The 17,858-nt window shown below is 50.3% G+C and overlaps 1 protein-coding gene across 1 annotated transcript; it reads right to left on the bottom strand.

Annotated features, from left to right (window-relative positions):
* Positions 1–1,972: 1,972 nt before the first annotated feature.
* Positions 1,973–14,793, bottom strand: TRIM46 (tripartite motif containing 46). The gene is made up of 9 exons (XM_083374563.1): positions 14,356–14,793; positions 13,358–13,704; positions 12,677–12,820; positions 11,846–11,941; positions 11,185–11,438; positions 10,426–10,547; positions 6,776–7,075; positions 6,016–6,313; positions 1,973–5,332 (listed from the first exon to the last, which is right to left on the bottom strand). The coding sequence occupies exons 1-9, from the start codon at positions 14,603–14,605 to the stop codon at positions 4,957–4,959; spliced, it is 2,187 nt and encodes a 728-aa protein (XP_083230689.1). The 5' UTR covers positions 14,606–14,793; the 3' UTR covers positions 1,973–4,956.
* Positions 14,794–17,858: the final 3,065 nt, after the last annotated feature.

Genomic DNA, 17,858 nt, shown 5'->3' with positions numbered 1-17,858 from the left:
TTCCCACAGTGCCTTGCAAGCCAAACTTGCTTTCCCAGAATGCATTACTACAGCTCAGCTTCAACAGAAGCCAGATCCTTATCGATCCACCAGACATAAATGGCCCATAAAAACATTTAGAACAAAGCAATAAATACCTGAGCAGCCATTTGTGGGCTAAAAATGCTTCTCAGCCAGGATTCACAACTTCCCATCTGGCTGGATCCATTTTATTTTATTTTCTTGGCCAAACATGAGTTATCTTGACAGGCGGTCCGCTCAGGGGGACCACATCCAAATAGACACAAATATGTCCTTAAATCTAAATTTTCTCCCTCCTAGGGCGCAAATTCATTTCCAACGTATTGATCTAAGAAATAATGAAATTTCGGAAGCCCTACGCCTCCGTTCTAGATTTTTAATTTTCTTTTTTTTAAGATTATCGCTAATTTGAATAATTTATTCCACTGGTAACGAGGAAGGCGGGGCCGCATCGACTAGGAGAATTGGACTCGGGAAAGTTTGGGTGGTAATTTTCAGAGACAGGGCACCTACGGATGTTCGGAAGTACCTTGAGGACTAGGAAGTTGTTTTTTAAAAGTCGGGAGAAAGTGTGGCCCCAAGATTGATTTTTTTTCTTTTCTTTTGTTTTCTTCACTCGTTCTTCCACCAGATAGAGTTCTAGGAAACTGTTTAAGCAGTACAAAGGGAAGCAAGCAGACTGTTTGCCAACTGATTAGAGCATTTATTTTTTTTAAAAAGAAGAGATTGGACAGCCCTTTGTCTGAAATGGTTTTAGGGTTTCCTGCCTGAGCAGGGGGTTGGACTAGATGACCTCTAAGGTCCCTTCCAGTTCTATTCTATTCCATTCCATTCTATTCTATTCTATTCTATTATTCTATTCTATTCTATTCCATATTTTGTATTCTATTATTCTATTCTATTCTATTCTATTCTATTCTATTCTATTCTATTCTATTCTATTCTATTCTATTCTATTCTATTCTTCATTCTTCTCTTCTCTTCTTAAATGTAATAAACAATCTTTGTTCCCAGCCTTGGGGAGAAGTAAAGCTTCTGAAAGCAAGGCAGTTTGGGCTTTTGCTTTTTCTCCAAACCTTGGAACCAGGCACTGCCAGCGCCCTGGGCAGAGAAAAATGAGGAAATGAAATTAAATGTTTGCATTAGCTCAAAAAAAAAATGGAAAAGAGGCTTGGGAGGAGAGAAGGAACAAGGTTGGCCCGGCTTCAACTGCTCCAAAAGTCAGCCAGTCCTGGCAGAGGGAGAGAAAAACCAAACAAATAAAGTGAAAGTGAAATAAAGTGAAATAAATCCAATTTTGTGTTCCTGGTTTCCTGCGGCTCATGGGCCACGTAGTTAATTCCTGGAGGCATAGGAGACTCAGGAGATGTTAAAAGCCCGGAGGAGACATTAAAGAGTTGTCATTTCTGCAGAAACCAGGCCTGGCATCCCAAAGGCAGCAGCTCTGTTTGCTGCCCAAACGATAGGAAGTCCTCGTTTTACGACCGACCGCTGATCTTCAAACAGCCCGCTTCCTTTCCGCTCAGTTTGCCCCACCCGAACGGTGGAACAGCAAGGAACAAAGCCCCAGATTAAGCTGAGGTTTAGCCTAGATTGAGTAACAAGGAAGCAGACCGTAAGGCTGGAGGACGGGTGGGTGCCCATCATCGGCCCCACGCTGGGTTTCCTAACCGGGCGCTCCCAGTTTGAGTTTCACCCAGAGACGCCGATGAGACATCAGAGGTCAAAGATGTGACTTTTGCGGGTTTTTGCAGCGCTGGCGATGCACGGCTAGCAAACAATGCGGTGTCCTAAATCTTGCCCTGGAGCAAAACTCAAATTTCTTAAGAGGAGGGGAGAAAAAAAAAAAAGAGATAATTTATTCTGTAGAATCTTAGGGTCAGGGCGCCCTCTACTGGCTTAGATTGGAACAACACCTGCGTTCAAGCCTTTAAAAACCTCAGTCAAAGCCCACAGTTAAAACTTTATTCATTCATTTATTTTTAAGTTAACAATCTGGCCAAAGAAATGGAAAAAAGGAGGGGGGGAATGTAGCAAGGTTTCTACCCCATCAGTCCCTCTGTCCATCCCTAGGTCCGTTTTCAAACCTAGGTCAGGGACGGCACAAGAGTTGCGAGCCAGCTCTACGTGATGGTGTAGTTTCTCTCCTTGAAAAGCAAGATTCTAGTCCTCAGGGTGGACTCCAAAGTGCAGGGGGGGGGGGCTAATTCAAATAAAATTTTAAAAAAACATCAGGGCGGGGTGGGGTGGGGGAGGATGGAGCGATAATCCACCAAGCTCTTCTGAGGCAACCCGGAGCAATTGTCATTGTGTTGTTGGATTTTGAACTCACAACTCACCAGCTGTGCTTGGAGGAGGAGGCTGTTTTGCCCCAGTTTCCTTGCCAAAAGCTGACTTGGGATCTGAGAAAGATCCCAGGCGACTTCACGACCGCCGCCAAGCCGCCTAAAATTTGCCATTGTGTTTTATTTCCTTACACCCCCCCTTTCTTTTTGTGACCACAAATTCCGCAACACTGACACACAATCCAGCATTGCTTCTCATCGCACGCTGGGAAGAACCGAGACACACAAAAAAAATCCGGACCCAAGAAAGAAGTTTGTTGAAAACAGGGTTGGGGAGGGGGAGAGGGATATAATTCTACCAGGCACCATATTTTCACAAACACCTCAACACTTACAAAACAGCCCCTTTTTTCAGAAACACAATCAAATCACCGCTCCTGTGCATTTAAACCTGCTCTGCACCTGTTGAACTTCCATTCAGGCTGTCTAGGAATTGGGAAGGGTCGGCCAATGTCAAATAACGGATAGTCCTTGATTTACAGCCATAATTGCAACCGCAATCATGGTGGTTATGAGTTGCATCTTTGATTTGGGTTATTGGAAGCCACTTGGGAAGCTCACCGATGGAGATCACACGATCCCGGGGACCGGCAGCCACTGTAAACGCAGGCAGATAGCCAAGCACCCAAATTTTTATCACATAATCCCGGGGACGCTTGCGACGGTTGCAAGCGTGAGGACGGCTGCACGTCCATTTTTCAGCGCTGTCGTAACTTTGAAGTTTGTTCAAAGATCGTCGCAAGTCTGAGGCAGAAGTTGTCCTGTGCGATCTGGCCTGAAAATATTTCAGGATTCGCATCAGGAGCGGCTCCCGAAAGAGGAGGAAGCCAATATTTTCCATTAGGGTTGATTTTTATTATTATTATTTGCATTTTACAGCGGGCAACAGCAGGAGATGAAAAATTATCCAGGGGAATCCGTGTTTTGGGGAAAAAAAAGCCAATTTTTTTCCTCCTGTTTTGTTACAAGTGGAAGATCGAACGGATTCCGAACTAAACCTGAAATTCAGGATGTCAAACGACACACAACAAAGACTGTTTTGTTTAGTTTCACGAGATGGAAGATCTGGGAAAGAGAATCTAGCATTGTTTTAAGAAAGAAAAGGGAAGCTCTGATTCCAGGTTAAGGAATTAGGGAGTTCATGCCGCAGATAAGACGAACTTAAATCTGCTTGGAAACAATTCGCAAGTCTCAGCGACAGCTTCGCACTAGAGATCCGGTGGATCCGGAAGAAGCAACCTTGAACTAAGAAGAGATTTCCTGACCGTGAGAACAATTAACCAGTGGAAAAACCTGCCTCCAGAAGTTGTGAATGCTCCAACACTGGAGGTTTTTAAGAAGAGACTGGACAGCCATTTGTCTGGAATGGGATTAGGGTCTCCTGCCTGAACAGGGGGTTGGACTAGAAGACCTCCAAGGGTCCCTTCCAACTCTCTTATACTATTCTATTCTACATTCTGGCGAGAAAACACTAGGAAATTTTTAAAACGTGGCATCTTGGTTTCTGAGGGACGAGACAATAACAGTTCATTTCGTGGCCATTCAGGTATTTTTCACCCTACGATGGTCACAGCATCCCCGGGGTCACGAGATCAAAATTCAGAGGCTTGGCAACTGACTCGTACTTATGACAGTCGCAGTGTCCCGCCGTTAAGTGATTCCCTTTGGGGAAGCCATATTCACTTAACAGCTATTTTACTAACTTTAAAAAAAAAAACCCGCAGAGATTCACTATGGCCAAAATGGTCTTCCAACGGGGCAAAACTGTCTCGATTAGCAACCTAAATTTGGGGCTCCATTCCGGTCCTTCAATCGAGGACTATCTGTATATTTTGGCCCGGTTCTATTTTAAAAACAAACCGACACCGATAACATTTCAGAACCTCCCATCTGAGCAGCCTTAAAAAGCAAAAAGGGGAAGTTGCCAAAATTAGGAAACGGGTTTACGGAGCGATTCCCAGGAGCGGTGAATCTGAGGAGCGTGACAAGGGACTTTAAAAAAAGAAAAGAAAAGAAAAGAGAGATTAATTTAAAATTATGACTACATCAGAAGTACAGAGGGACCAACTCTCCTACGGGTCAAGAGACAAGAGGTCGAGAGATGACAGCTCAGGATGGCCGTTTCGCAATCTTTTTATCTTTTCCGACACAAAAGGGAGGAAAAGGCATTGGACGCTATTCCAAACTCAGCCATGCTCCAAACAAAAATTTGGAGGGGTGGGGTCGTATTTCTCGTTTCTCAGCTGAGATTCCTGCCCCGCACAGAGGCAAAAGGGAGGAGGGGGAAATCTGGATTCCCCCCACCCTGAAAGTCCCCCACCATCAGAATGAAAGAATCTATCTGTTGGAAGTTCACCTATCCACTAGAGGGCAGCATTGCTCAACAGATGCTCTGCCCTGTTCCTACGCTGAAACCCTCGGCTTGTTCACCCCATAGCTAGAGATATATATTTTTTTTTCATTTTTTTTTCCCGCAAGCAGGGCTTGGAGAGGCTATCTGGACCACCCTTCTGAACCACCACCCCTCCCCGAGGCCCCTCTGCTGGTCGATCCCCTCCCCGAACATGCTCAGAATTGGCCGACGGCCAGTTCAGTCCAGCTTGGAGAAGCCGCTGATGGTGACTTTCCGTTCCTGACGGTTGACCACCAGCTCTTGAAGGTGCAAGGCGCCGCCCCCGATGAAGCAGAAGGCCGGGCAGACGGGACCCGAGCAGTCGACCCCGCACTCCCAAAGGCTGCGGAAGGAGACGGCGTCGAAGAACGCCACTTTGCTGTGCTCGTAATCAAGACAGATGCCGACGCGAGGAGGCAACGGCACGGTGGAATTGCCGGGATCCCGAGAGGTCAGCGACACGCCGTGGGAGAGGAGGATCTTGCCCATGCCGATGGTCAGGAAGGCGAAGGGCGGCGATGACTCCAGCGTGGTGTCTTCAGCGCCGCTGTCGTGGCCGCTATCCGGGTCGTACCTTAGCCGGGAAAACAAAAAACAAACGAACACAGGTAGAAGAGAGATTCTTGGAAGGACGGCAAAGCCTCCGTGAATTTTTTACAGCCCCCCCAAAAAAGAGTAAAAGCGATTACGGGTTAGTCCTTGACTTAGGAGCCCAAACGTTCTCCTGCTAAATGAGGCGGTTGTTAGGTGAGACCTGACCCATTTTACGACCTTGCTTGCCACGGTTATTAAGTTGCATCGCTGCAGCTAAGTTAGCAACACGGTTATTAGCTGAACTTGGCTTCCCCACTGATTTTCTTGTCAGAAGGCCAGGAGTCTACAACTGTCCCAGTGTCTGAATTTCGATCACGTGACCACAACGGTCGTGGGACGAACCGCCACAAGTCACTTTTTCAGTCCAAATGGTCGCTAAATGATTACAATTGGATTACAATTCTCTCTTCAAATTTCAATGGGGCCTGGAGATGCCACTCCGAAAATGCCGACGTTCAGAGGAACTGGCCATCCCTCTACACTGTCCAGATTAAAGTTTTCTGTAAATTGGCCATTTTAAGCTGGCTGGGGAATTCTGGGAAGTGAAGTCCACCTGTCTTTAAAAGTTGCCGAGTTGGAGAAACACCGTTCTAGACCTTCAGAGATGTGACTGAACAAGCTCTAAACTTAATTCCTTCTCTGTCTTTCCAAGCGTTTGCTCACCTGGGGCTCACCACGTCTTGGGGCACCTGGAACCACTCTTGCAGCTTGCTCTCCAGCCCCACGCCCACCTTGACCAGGTAAGAGCTGGGATCCACGCAACAGGCCCAGTAGCTGCGTCCTTGGGTGACCGCCACATCGCCGATCACCAGGTCAACGGAAAGATGGCAGCTGGTCATCAAACGCTCGGCGGCAAACAGCATGGGAAGACCGGGGACGCTGCGGACCGCTCGCTGGTCCTTGCTGATGGCCAGGCGCTCTCGGTTGAAGCCCCACCGATTGTCCAGAAAGAAATTCAACACTTTGGGGAGGAGGAAAGGGGACGGGTGAAGAAACCGAGAAACAAAGGATTAGGAAGAGCCTAAATCATATGCGAACTTGAGCCGGGACAGTTAGGAAGAGCCTAAATCATAAGAGAACAGGAGCCGGGAGAATTAGGAAGAGCTTAAATCATAGGAGAACAGGAGCCAGAAGAATTAGGAAAAGCCTAAATCATATGCGAACTTGAGCCAGGACAGTTAGGAAGAGCCTAAATCACAGGAGAACTGGAGACGGGACAGTTAGGAAGAGCCTAAATCATAGGAGAACTTCAATGCAGAAGGGACAAAGCAGAGGAGAAACATCTGAATAGCTGGGAAGACAATACCAATGTCACAGGGGATGCAACGCAAATGTTTCTCCTGTGCTTTGCCCTTTCTACATTGGAGTTCTCGTACGATTTAGGCTCTTCATCAATCGAGAGGAAAGGGAGAGAAGAGCTTACCGGGTGCAGGAGGCGTACGCAAGTAGATATCCTCGCTGTAGTCTCCAAAGCCAGCTTTGTTGTATCCTCGGACGCGCAGCACGTAAACGCTATCCGTGTCCACGTACTCCACAATGGCGCTGGTGCCTCGCACCTCTTCCCGGCGCTGCCAGAGTTTGAGCGCCTTGCCCTTGGGCTCAGCCCGCCGGAACTCCACCGTGTAGTGCCAGGCGGCCGGTGAGTGCTGCGGCAGGCGCCAGCAGAGGAAGATCTGGTCGTAGGCGTACGTCCGCTGCGTGTCGATCACCGGAGCCTCCGGCGCTGCAACGGGAGAGGAGAGAGGGAAGGTGCACGACGTCAGACCGCGGCAGCACGGCACAGCCGAACGCTCTCCGGACTGACCGCAGACGACCAGTACGAGGTCCCGAAGGCGGAGAAGAGACGGGTGTGTTCTGCGGAGGGACGTCAGAGAGGGAGAGGGACAAGAATTGGAGGGAGAGGCAAGCTGCTGAGAAGAATCCAGGGGGGCGCAAGAGAGACTGAGTGCAAGTCGGGAGAAAACCAGGGGAAGAGGTGAAGGAGGGAAGAGAGAGAGAGACGGGGATTGAGAGAAACGAGAGAATGGTGCAAGGAGATGGGAGGAGAGATGCTAAAAAGGAAAGGATTTGGGACATCATCGAAACTAACCAAAATTAAGCTGTTGGCTCCAACACGGTTCCCGTAGAGGCCAAAATAACCAGGATTCCCGCCACCTACCGGATTGCCTGTTAGCTCATTCCAAAGCTAAAGGTAGTCCTCGGCTTACAACAGGTTAGTGACCGCTGAAAGTTATAGCGACACTGAAAAGAATGATTAACAACCATTTTTCACACGCTCGTTGTCATCAGCAAAAATATATATTTGCTGGTGCTTTATTTAAGCTAAATTTATCTATCAGTGATTGCATGACCTCTGTAGGTCATGCAAATAAGCAATGAATTAGAGGAACTCAGCCAGGTGCTTTTAGAAGCAACAGATGATGATTAGAAGTAAGCTTAAGGGGTGCCTTTGCTCTGCCCTCTGAGTACATCTGCAAACAACTAAAGGCTTTGGAACTCACACCGTTCTGTTGAACTACAAGTCCCATCATGCACCCCTAGCATGGCCCTGCTGGCCGAGAGGATAATGGGTACTGCTGGCCTACATTTATCAGGTTGAGAAAAGCAAGTCTTGAAGACATCAATATTAAAGACACTAGAGCAAAAAAGACATGGGGTTGTTTTTTGTGCCAGCCACCTGTTTGCGCCCACTCTCTGATACTCCATTCCGTCTCTTTCGATCCTATCTAACCTCGCTTTGCCTTCTTTGGGGGACTCCACAGCCAGGTTTCCACTGCCCCGAAGATCTCTTAAGCAATTCGCTGGCCCCCTCCATAAACACACCTTCCACTCCAACCCAATACCCAGCCAGGTTCAAACCATCTGATCCGGGATGCCAAAATTTCAACCCAATAAGCCATGGTTTGTTTTGCAAAACTTAGGGAGAGGCCACCGAAGGGAACTGCAGAGAGCCAAGGCCAGTAGGGAAGGTCTCTAGAACGCTCTCCATCGCCCACTCTTGGGGCAAATAAGCCTTCCAGCATTCTAGTCCTCATGGGAAGCTCTTTCAGCCTTCAGGAAAACTAGAATGCTGCATTTCAAGCAGGGTTTGAAATAACAGATCAGAAGGTCCCAAAACAAGGTCAGAGGATGGCAAGGGGAGGCAGGACGGATGCAATGGAAGGGCAGGATCAGGTCCATGGGGCTGGGGGGAAGAAGAGAGAAGGGGGAAGAATCAGGGAGGGATGGGAACAGTGGAGTGGGATGTGACTTGCCTCAGTTTACCGCGGCGATGCCTCAGCAGCAGACACAGCCTATAAACAAAGAGAGGTAAAGCAAAGGGGTCAACAGCCACGCAGCTGGCAGGACCGGGTTGTGGGGTGGGCAGGCTTCAACACGGCGGGAAACCAAAATTAAACCCTGGCTCCAAGGTGGTTCCCGTAGGTGTCAAAACAACCAGGATTCCCATGGTCCGCCGGACGCCCTGGCAGCGCTCGTTTTGCCCTGAATCAATCCATTCCAAAAAAAGTACAGCTACTCCTCAACTTATAACAATTCGCTTAGCGACTGTTATTCACGGAACTGGGGAAAAAGCGACTTCGGTTTTTCAGGCTTACGACCGTTATGGCAGCCCCGCGATCTGAAATTCAGACGCTTGGCAGCTTGGCTCGTAGTTAGGACGGTCACAGTGTCCCGGTGTGTGTGTGTGTGTGTGTGTGTGTGTGTCATGCGATGTCCTTTGGCGACCTTCGGACACGCAAAGTCAATGGGGGAACTCGGATCCACTTAACGACCATGTTATGAACGGATGGCTCAACGGGCCAAGCACCTTGCAGAATTGGGCCGGGGGGGCCGGGGGGCGGGGAGCGGGATCCGTGTCTCAAACTTTGGGCTGGCTGTGGATTATGGGCCAGGGGGAAAGAAGGAAACTGTCTGGGGCGAAGGGAGAATTAAAATAATGCGAGCGACGGGAATTAAAGCATCCGAAACCATCTCAGGGACTTGCGTCTGCAGGTGGGGTATACATAGGGAGAAGGATGGGGGCAAGGAGGAGATGGGTCCAGGGCAGTCCCGACCCAGCCGAGGTGGACTCACCACCACGCCGACGGTTCCAAGCTCCAGGGTCTTTCCGCTCTTCAACAGGTCATGCACGACACAAACACAACACAAACACAACACAGCATGTGCCCCCGGGGGCTCACAGCACAGTATTGGCATTCCTGTGGCGGGAAATTCTGAGATATTAAGATCTTTTGATTCATGTTTCTCAACCTGGACAACTTTAAGAGGGGTGGGCTTCAACTCCCAGAATCCCCCAGCCAGCCTGATTTAAGAAGAGTGGACTTCAGCTCCCAGAATTCCCTAGCTGGCACGCTTTAAGACGGGTGGACTTCAACTCCCAGAATCCCCCAGCCAGACTGATTTAAGGGGGGGTGTGGACTTCAGCTCCCAGAATTCCTCAGCTAGCACGCTTTAATATGGGTGGATTTCAGCTCCCAGAATTCCTCAGCCATCCCTGCTGGCTGGGGAATTCTGGGAGTTGAAATCTACCCATCTTAAAGTTGCCAAAGTTGAGAAACACTAATCTACAACCCTGTGCAAAGCAGTCTGAAACTACATTGGTAACAACTAGCATGCCTGCCATTTACAAGTCACCCTGCTTAGCAACCCAAATGCGAACCAACAACACGGCCGTTGAATGAGGCAGTCACTAAGTAGCACATCGACCGTGCTTTGTTTCGCTTTACAGACCTGCGAAGGTCGTCCTTGTGAGGACTGGTTGCCAAGCTACTTTTTCATCACGGTCGTTAACCGCGATCGGTCGCTAAACGAGGCAGCCGCTAAATGAGGACAATCTGTAGTGACTTGAGAAAGAGGGCTGTGGTGGTAGAAAGGGGAGATTTTAAGAAATTTCCAACCAAAATGGCACGAACCTACAAGCTGCCAGTTTAATTATTTTGGAAAACTTTAAAAAAAAAAGAAAATATTTGGAATACGTGAAAAGATCCAATTTCGTCGTAGCCGGAAGGGAGAATTTTTCCTGCCTCCCGAAGCAGGCCAGGCATCGCTCGGAAAAATTGGCTTTCTACGCACCTTTAATAAAAATGAGGTCTGTGAGCAGCTTTATTTCTCGGCTCACGTCCACCTGGAATTGGCTGAAGGAGGCGCTGGCCGCTGGCCGGAACGCCTGGAGGGAATCGGTCGCTCTGAGGATCCTGTCGCAGGAGGGAGCAATCAAGAGGGAAGCGGAGAGAATCAGATAAGGGGGGAAAAATAACCTCTGAGCATAGATCAACCGCCATCGCTTCCTTGATTGCAACTGAGATAAACGCACGTATATATATATTAAAGAGAATAACAGAATTGGGAGGGACCTTGGAGGTCTTCTAGTCCAACCCCCTGCTCAAGCAGAACAACAGAATAATCACAGAATAAGAAGGAGATGGAAGGGACCTTGGAGGCCATCTAGTCCAACCCCCTGCTCAAGCAAGGAACCCTAGACCATTTCAGACAAGTGTCTGTCCAATCTCTTCTTAAAAACTACCAGTGATGGATGGATGGAAGGAAGGAAGGAAGGAAGGAAGGAAGGAAGGAAGGAAGGAAGGAAGGAAGGAAGGAAGGAAGGAAAGAAGGAAGGAATAGCAGAATAACAAGAGCTGGAAGGGACCTTGGAGGTCTTCTAGTCCAGCCCCCTGCTCAGGCAGGAAACTGTCATCAAATTCAGGTCCACCTCGACTTACAACGGCAATGACGGACAGTGGAATCAGACGGTCATTAAGCAAATCACAGAGTCATTCAGCCGATCCAGCCAATGGGCATTTTTGGTTTGGCCTGTTTTTCAGAGAGACGCACCTGTGATGCAGCTGTTTGGCGGCCTGGACAAAACAGGGCTGGTCAGTTTCCTTCAAGATCTCCTGCGAGTAGCCCACCATGCCTGAATTCTCCAACATGGCCTGGTGTTCTTGCAGCTGACCTTGCAGGCGACTGACCCGGTTTTGGCGGCAATCTTCAATGGCGTTCAGCAAAGCGGCTCGCTTCTCGTCCAGCAGGCTGCTCAAATTGTTCATCAGACGAATGACCTCTTCCTTGGCCTGGGTGCCGTTCACCTGCAAGACAACGGCCGGTTAGACAAGCCGGGGGCCACCCCGGAGTTCCTCCTTCCTTCCCACCCTCCCTCCCCGTTGCTTTTGGGACAAATTTGTTTAAACCTCCTAGTTTTTCTTGAATTGCAACCCGTTGTTTTACAGACAAAGGATGGGGGAAGCCGGGAAGGAAGGGCCAAATTGGTATCCTCAATCTTTCCCATTGTTTCAGGCCTGGCTGTGTCTCTAGCTCCCTCTTATGGCCGTTGGAAAAACAGCGTTGGCCAATCATCACACATTGAAAGTGGTACAATACAGTTTCTATTGCAACAATACAATCATAGTTTATACATATTGCCAACCCAACCAGTTAGGCCATAGTCATATACCTAACAAACCTTCAACCGCATAACGACAAACGTTAACGTTACCTCCACAAGTCGAAGCGTCTCTTCCAATTCATTGATTTGAGCCTGAACTGTGTCTTGATTGCTCAGGATGTAAGCTATGCTTTTGGTCAACTTTTCCTGCGAGCGAGAAAAATACGGTGAAGCAATGGGGTGGTGGGTGTGATCCTACGGGCCCCTGATCATTGTCAGGCTCCAAAACCCTTTGTGATTCTTCCACCGAGGTTTATTTAGTGTTCCTCGCCCAGAGACAGACTCTTGGCAGACTAAAGCATGCTAACATACCGATAAAAGCACATTCTCTGGGAACTCTTGAGGAAGAGCTGCCTTCACCCTCTCTCTCATACACTAATTCTCTGAACGGAGTCGTCGTGGTTTTTTTTTTTTTTTTGCTCCGCGGGAATTCAATCCCTCCCTCCCTTCTGCATGACATCGTATCACAGCCGAGGATTAAAAACCATCTCAAAACCCTCATTAGCAGAGGCTCATTTGGCACAATAAAATAAAATAAAATCGTATTTTGCATCCAAGTCGAAGACTGGCAAAGAAAAAAAAAATTGGAGATTGCCTATTTGATCAGAGAGGAAATTTTAAGTGGAACGCCTTTCCCCCACGCTCTGCTTTCGTGGCCCGGAAAAAACAGGAGACGAGTTCCCATAATCCACTCCAGGTCTCAAAGACCATCCTGACTGCAGTTTTGAACTCCAAGTGGCTGTCCTTTTGTGGGTTTTTTTTTTAAATTGTGTTTCTCCTTGGTTGGCCAATCAGCTTCAAGGACTTGGAGATGGAAAGAAAAGAATAAAATAAAATAATAAAAGAAAAATGAAAAGACAAGACTTTTTACAAGAATCTCACCTTCAGAGCCTGATAGGCACTGACCACAGGTGTGATTTTATGACTTGCGTGCGTGCGACGAACTCGACATAACTGGCACACCAAACGCTGGCAAGTTTTGCAATAATGACTCACTTCTTCCCGGTGTTCGGGGCACATCAGACCCTGCAAAAGACACAAAACGAAGCCGGCTGGAGTGCTTCGCAACCAGGATGGACCCACAACACACCCAGGTGAAGATTGGGGGGGGGGGAGGGAGAGAAAGGAAGCTAGGTATCAGAGGGAGTCCTCGTTTAGCGACCGCGTCCTACGGCAATCGTTTGAAGCTACAACAGAGATGAAAATCGGGCGACCAATCCTCGCGTTTGTGATTTTCGCAGGTCTGTTAAGCAAAGGAAAATGGGTGGAAGATCGTCCGTTGCGGTCTCCCTTTGCCAACCGCGGTCACTAAACGAGGAGGCCCGTATGACCTCGCTGCTTTGAGCTCCTGAACGCGAGGTAGGATATGACTCTAAGAAATAAAAACGTGAATGTGTCCTTCAAATCTAAGAAACGAAAAGACGGGCGTTTCCTTCCAAACTAAGAAACAAAAACAGGTACATAGAAGACAAGCGCTGGAAGGGACCTTGGAGGTCATCTAGTCTTCAGTAAAGGACTTAGGGGGCACCTTTTGAGCCCTGGAAAGCGAGAGGGGAGCCTTACTTTGGGACGGAAGGTGAGAGTAGGAGGGATGGGTTCGTGCTGGGCTTTCTGCGTCCCCCACGGGTGGTAAAGCTTGAAGCACTCATTGCAAAAGCTGGATCGGCACTCGGTACAGCCCTTGGTGGCTTCCAGTTGCGGCGGCTTGCAGAACTGGCACATGATGGCCGCGTTGACGTTGATGGTGTGGCGGTAACGCTCCACCACCCGCTCCAGCGTCAGGTTCCGGAAGAGGCTGCCCAACCCTCGTTCGCCCAGGTCCACGTCTCGCTGGCACAGCGGGCACGGAAAGAGGACGCTCTGGGGGTGCAAGACGCCGCCTCGTTTCCGGCCAGGATACGTGCCGAAACCTGGGCAGAAGGGAAGACATGGGGGACCTCATTACAAAGGAGAAATAAGTTCCTAATGTTATTTCAGAGAAAAAGAGAGAGAGAGAGAGCTGCCATGGGCAGGAGCAGTCTATCTCTAAGTATCTAGGTGGAAAGATTTGTTCTCTCTCAAAAGCTCTGCCCTTTCTGGCTGGTTCTGGGATTCCTGTCCAAAAATGGATCATCTGTCCTCCAGATTGTCTGCCCCTCAGCAACTATTTTAAAGCCAATCCTCTACTTACGACAGTCCACTAAGTGACCGTTTGAAGTTAGAACGGCACTGGGGGAAAAAAAGTGACTCAGGAACCATTTTTCACGCTTGCGACACTGCAGCATCCCCCGTGGTCAAAATTCAGACGCTCGGCAACCGACTCGTATTTATGACGGTCGCAGTGTCCCTGGGATCCCCCTTTGGCGTCCTTCCGACCCGCCAAATCAACGGGGGAAGGCCAGATTCGCTTCGCAACCGTGTGACTGGCTTGGCCGCAGCAGTGATTCGTTTAATAACCGTGGCAAAGTGGGGCCAGAATTCACTTAATGACCGTCTTGCTTAGCGACAGAAATTTTGGGCTGAATGGCGGTCGTCAGTTCGAGGACCGAAAGATCCAATCAACCAAGGTCTCAAACAGATACCCGATTTCAGAAGCCGATCCAGGCGCTCCGGCTTTGGCACGATCCGACGCCCTAAGCGTGGACTTCGCGTGACTGGCGTGGACGCCGGAGAAGTGGGCTCCGACGTGGGGTCCGGACAGACGTAACCCTGTCGGAGCAGGAGTTCGGTGGCGCATATGTGGCAAACGTTGTGCATGCAGGGCAAAACCAGGGGCTGCTTGTACATCTCTTTGCAAAGCGGACACAGCAGTTCCCTCTCCATATTTTTCATGCTGGTCTGCAAAAAAGGAGAAGGAAAAAAAAAAGAAAGAAAGGAAGGAGGGGGGGGGGAAGGAAGGGGGGATGAGGGAGAAGCCAGGTTGGAAAAAAAACAAAAGAAAACGCGCAAGCCGTTTCTGCAAATAATGGTCTATTTTGGCCCCCTCGTCACGAGATCGGATCGGCCGCTGGGGATCTTTGTCAACGTTATTCCGCCTTATTTTTACGAGAAACTCAAGCGGGTTCACCTATCCGGCACGCCCTCCTCCTCCTCCTCCTCCTCCTATTTTCCCCAAAACAACGAACTTGCGAGGTGGGTTGGGCGGAGACTTATTTGCTCAAGGTCGCCCAGCTGGCTTTCACAGCTAAGGTGGGACTATAACTCCCCGTCTCCTGGTGATTGGCCCAAAGTCCACCCAATTGGCTTTTATGCCTAAGGTGGAACTATAACTCCCCGTCTCCTGGTGACTGACCTCAAGTCACCTAAATGGCTTCCACGCCTAAGGCAGGACTAGAACTCGCCGTCTCCTGCTTTCTAGCCTTGTCCATTCACCACTAGACCGAGCGGGCAAATGGAAAAACATCAGCTGTTGAGACGATGGGTATTGCAATCCAGAAGCCCCTCAGGCATTGGCTGGAGCTGAATTTTTCCCCTCCCCAATAAATAAATCCAACCAAGTAATCAGGAGTCTATCCTGGCTTGCTAAGAATAACCCCGGCTTGTTTTACAGCTAGAGAGAGCGTTTCGGAGGCTCGCAGTCAATCAATCAGAAAAAAAGGAGATTTTTTTTCCCCCCCTCTCTCTCCTCATAAAAGAACTTGGAAGCCCCAGCAGAACTCGGCCAGGCAGCCTTAGGAGAACTTCGCTGTCCAGGGGCAATCTATCTGCAAAACCAGGTTCAAATGGATTCCAGGTTCAGCAGAATAACAGAGAGCGAGAGAGGGAGAGAAAAAAGATTTTTCTCCCCCCCCCCCTCCAAAGATCTAAACATGACTTCCTCCTTGCTCCCACTTGGGATCTGCCTAGGATCAACGGCAAATCGAAAATCTCTTCCTCTGCCCGCTGACCCCAGTCTCTAATTTCTCCCCATCGCCGCCCCCCCCCCATTCCCAAGCAGCTTGGCTAACCGCCCGATCTCTCTGGTCTATCTCCTGAGCCCTTCAAGGACATCAATTCCTGGATCCTCCTGCCTTCCCCCCAGGAGATCCCCACGCTTGGCACATCCGTAGCCACGTGAGACCCCCCCCCACCCACACGGAGGACCCACTGCCCGCCCGAGATGTCAGGGGCTCCAAATTTCCAATTGCAGCAATTTCACACACCCCCATCCTAGTTAGGCGAAAAGGGCCGGCCAAGCCCCGCCCCACTCCTCTGTGGCCCATCTTCCAAAGCCAGGCTGGGAAGCATGGGCCTCCCCTTTTGTGTGTGCGCGTGTGGGGGGGGGAAGGTGAGGGCGGGGAAGGGGGGTCTTACCTTGCCTGCCCTCTGCCGGGGTGCCATTTCCTTCCCTGGCAACAGCAGGCAGGGGGAAAGGGGACAAAGCCGAGAGGGAGGGAGGGAGGGAGGGAGGGGAGGCGAGGCTGGACCACGGCCTGGGAAGCAGGCGGGGAGGAGGTTGCCATGGCGACGGCGGCTGTGCTCGGATGCTCACAGCATCCTTGCTTTGCCCCGGAGGGAGAAGGAAAGAAAAGCACACAGGGAAAATGGGCAAAGGGGGGGAGGGGGCCGAATCCGGAGGTTGCCAACAGTTGGGGGGGGGCGGCCAACACCCACCTGGATGAAGGGGGGAGGACAAGTCTTTTTTTGGGTTTTTTTTGTTTTAAAGGGGAAGGAGCATCGCCCGCGCTTTCCTTCCCCGGGTGGAGACAATAGCGGAGGTTTTCACCCGCCCCCCCCTCCCCGCGCCATAGGCACCCCAGAGCCCCCCCCCACACACACACACACCTTTTGCACTCCACCCCTCCCCCATCCCGCCGTATATTGCACAGAGGGAGGGGGGCATCCTCCCCCCTCCCCGGTTTTTCGTGCAACGCCCCCCACCCCTCCAGCCATTCATCCATCCTTCTGTCCATCCGACAACCCCCCCACCCCCACAACACCGCCAGCCCGCTTCTCACGCTTATCCGGACGAGGGCGTCCATGATGGAAGTAAAGGAGTGGAGGTCGTCGCCCTCGGCCATCTCTCCCGGGGAAGTGGGACGGGGATGCGCCCAGGGCGTCCGGGCCCCCCCCCGTCTCCCCGCACAGCGCCTGCAGCGGCGGCGCCGGCGGATTCCTCGGTCTATTGCAGCTGGGACCCAGCGGTGGAAGGGGGGGGGAAGGGGGAGAAAGGGGGAGTGCGCATGCTCGGGGGAAACTCAACCCAACAGGGCTCCCCCCCGCCCACCCACCCCTTAAGGGAGGGGGGGGATTCTTTGCACGGGCGTCTGCACCGCGGTTGCTGGAAAGCGGACGAGCCCTGGGGATTTGCAAGTGTAAAGGGGATTGATGGGGGGGGGGTTGTCACCCAAGCCGGGGTTCTGCATCAGGGTGAGCCCCGGGAGCCGTCCGCAGAAGGTATGCCCAGCCCCGATGGAAAGGCCGCCTCTGAGCCTACGCAGAGTGCCTCTCCGCTTCTGCAGAGCAGAAGGCTTGCAAATGATTGCAAAGGCGACTCCTACACACACACACACACACACACACACACACACACACACACACACACACACACACACACACACACACACACACACACACACACATATATATATATATATATATATATATAAATCCCATTTATATCCCGCCCTTCTCCGAAGACTCAGGGCGGCTTACAATTTAAGCACAAACCAATGTGCTTAGCAATAGCCTTCATTCTTTGTTAAGTATTTAGAATGCACTTGTCCAGACACGGGACAAATCTTATTTCCTGTTGCAGCCTAACCCAAGGCCATCTACAGGCAGTAGCCACAGCAGTGGCAGCTCATATTTGTGTAAATTTTTTGGCTTGCTAACAAAGAATATCTGTCTCCCTTTATTCTTTGTTAGCAAGCCAAAAAATTTACACACACACACACACAAACATATATGTATATGTGTGTGTATATATATCATTCCCCCCCAATCTTTGCCAAAGCGAGGGGGGGTCTCGAACCCGCGAAAGGATTTTACGCTTCGCTTTGTTCGATGCCTCGGGCAAGGGAGAGGCGGGCGGCTGAGCGCGCCCCCAAGCGGCGAGCCGGTGAAAAAGGCCTATTGACGAGGCAAGGCAATGACTGCGCATGTA

Source organism: Vipera ursinii (genome assembly GCF_947247035.1).
Source record: "Vipera ursinii genome assembly, chromosome: 15".
NCBI lineage: Eukaryota > Metazoa > Chordata > Lepidosauria > Squamata > Viperidae > Vipera > Vipera ursinii.
The sequence above is the reverse complement of the archived record's forward strand: the minus strand, read 5'-3'. Positions and strand labels throughout refer to the sequence as shown.

Coding starts and splice junctions, on each gene's coding strand:
- TRIM46 (XM_083374563.1), bottom strand. CDS start 14,605: ATGAAAAATATGGAGAGGGAACTGCTGTGTCCGCTTTGCAAAGAGATG. Junction 6,314..6,775: donor GCGTACGCCTCCTGCACCCG/GTAAGCTCTTCT, acceptor TCCTCCCCAAAG/TGTTGAATTTCTTTCTGGAC. Junction 5,333..6,015: donor CAAGACGTGGTGAGCCCCAG/GTGAGCAAACGC, acceptor TTCCCGGCTAAG/GTACGACCCGGATAGCGGCC.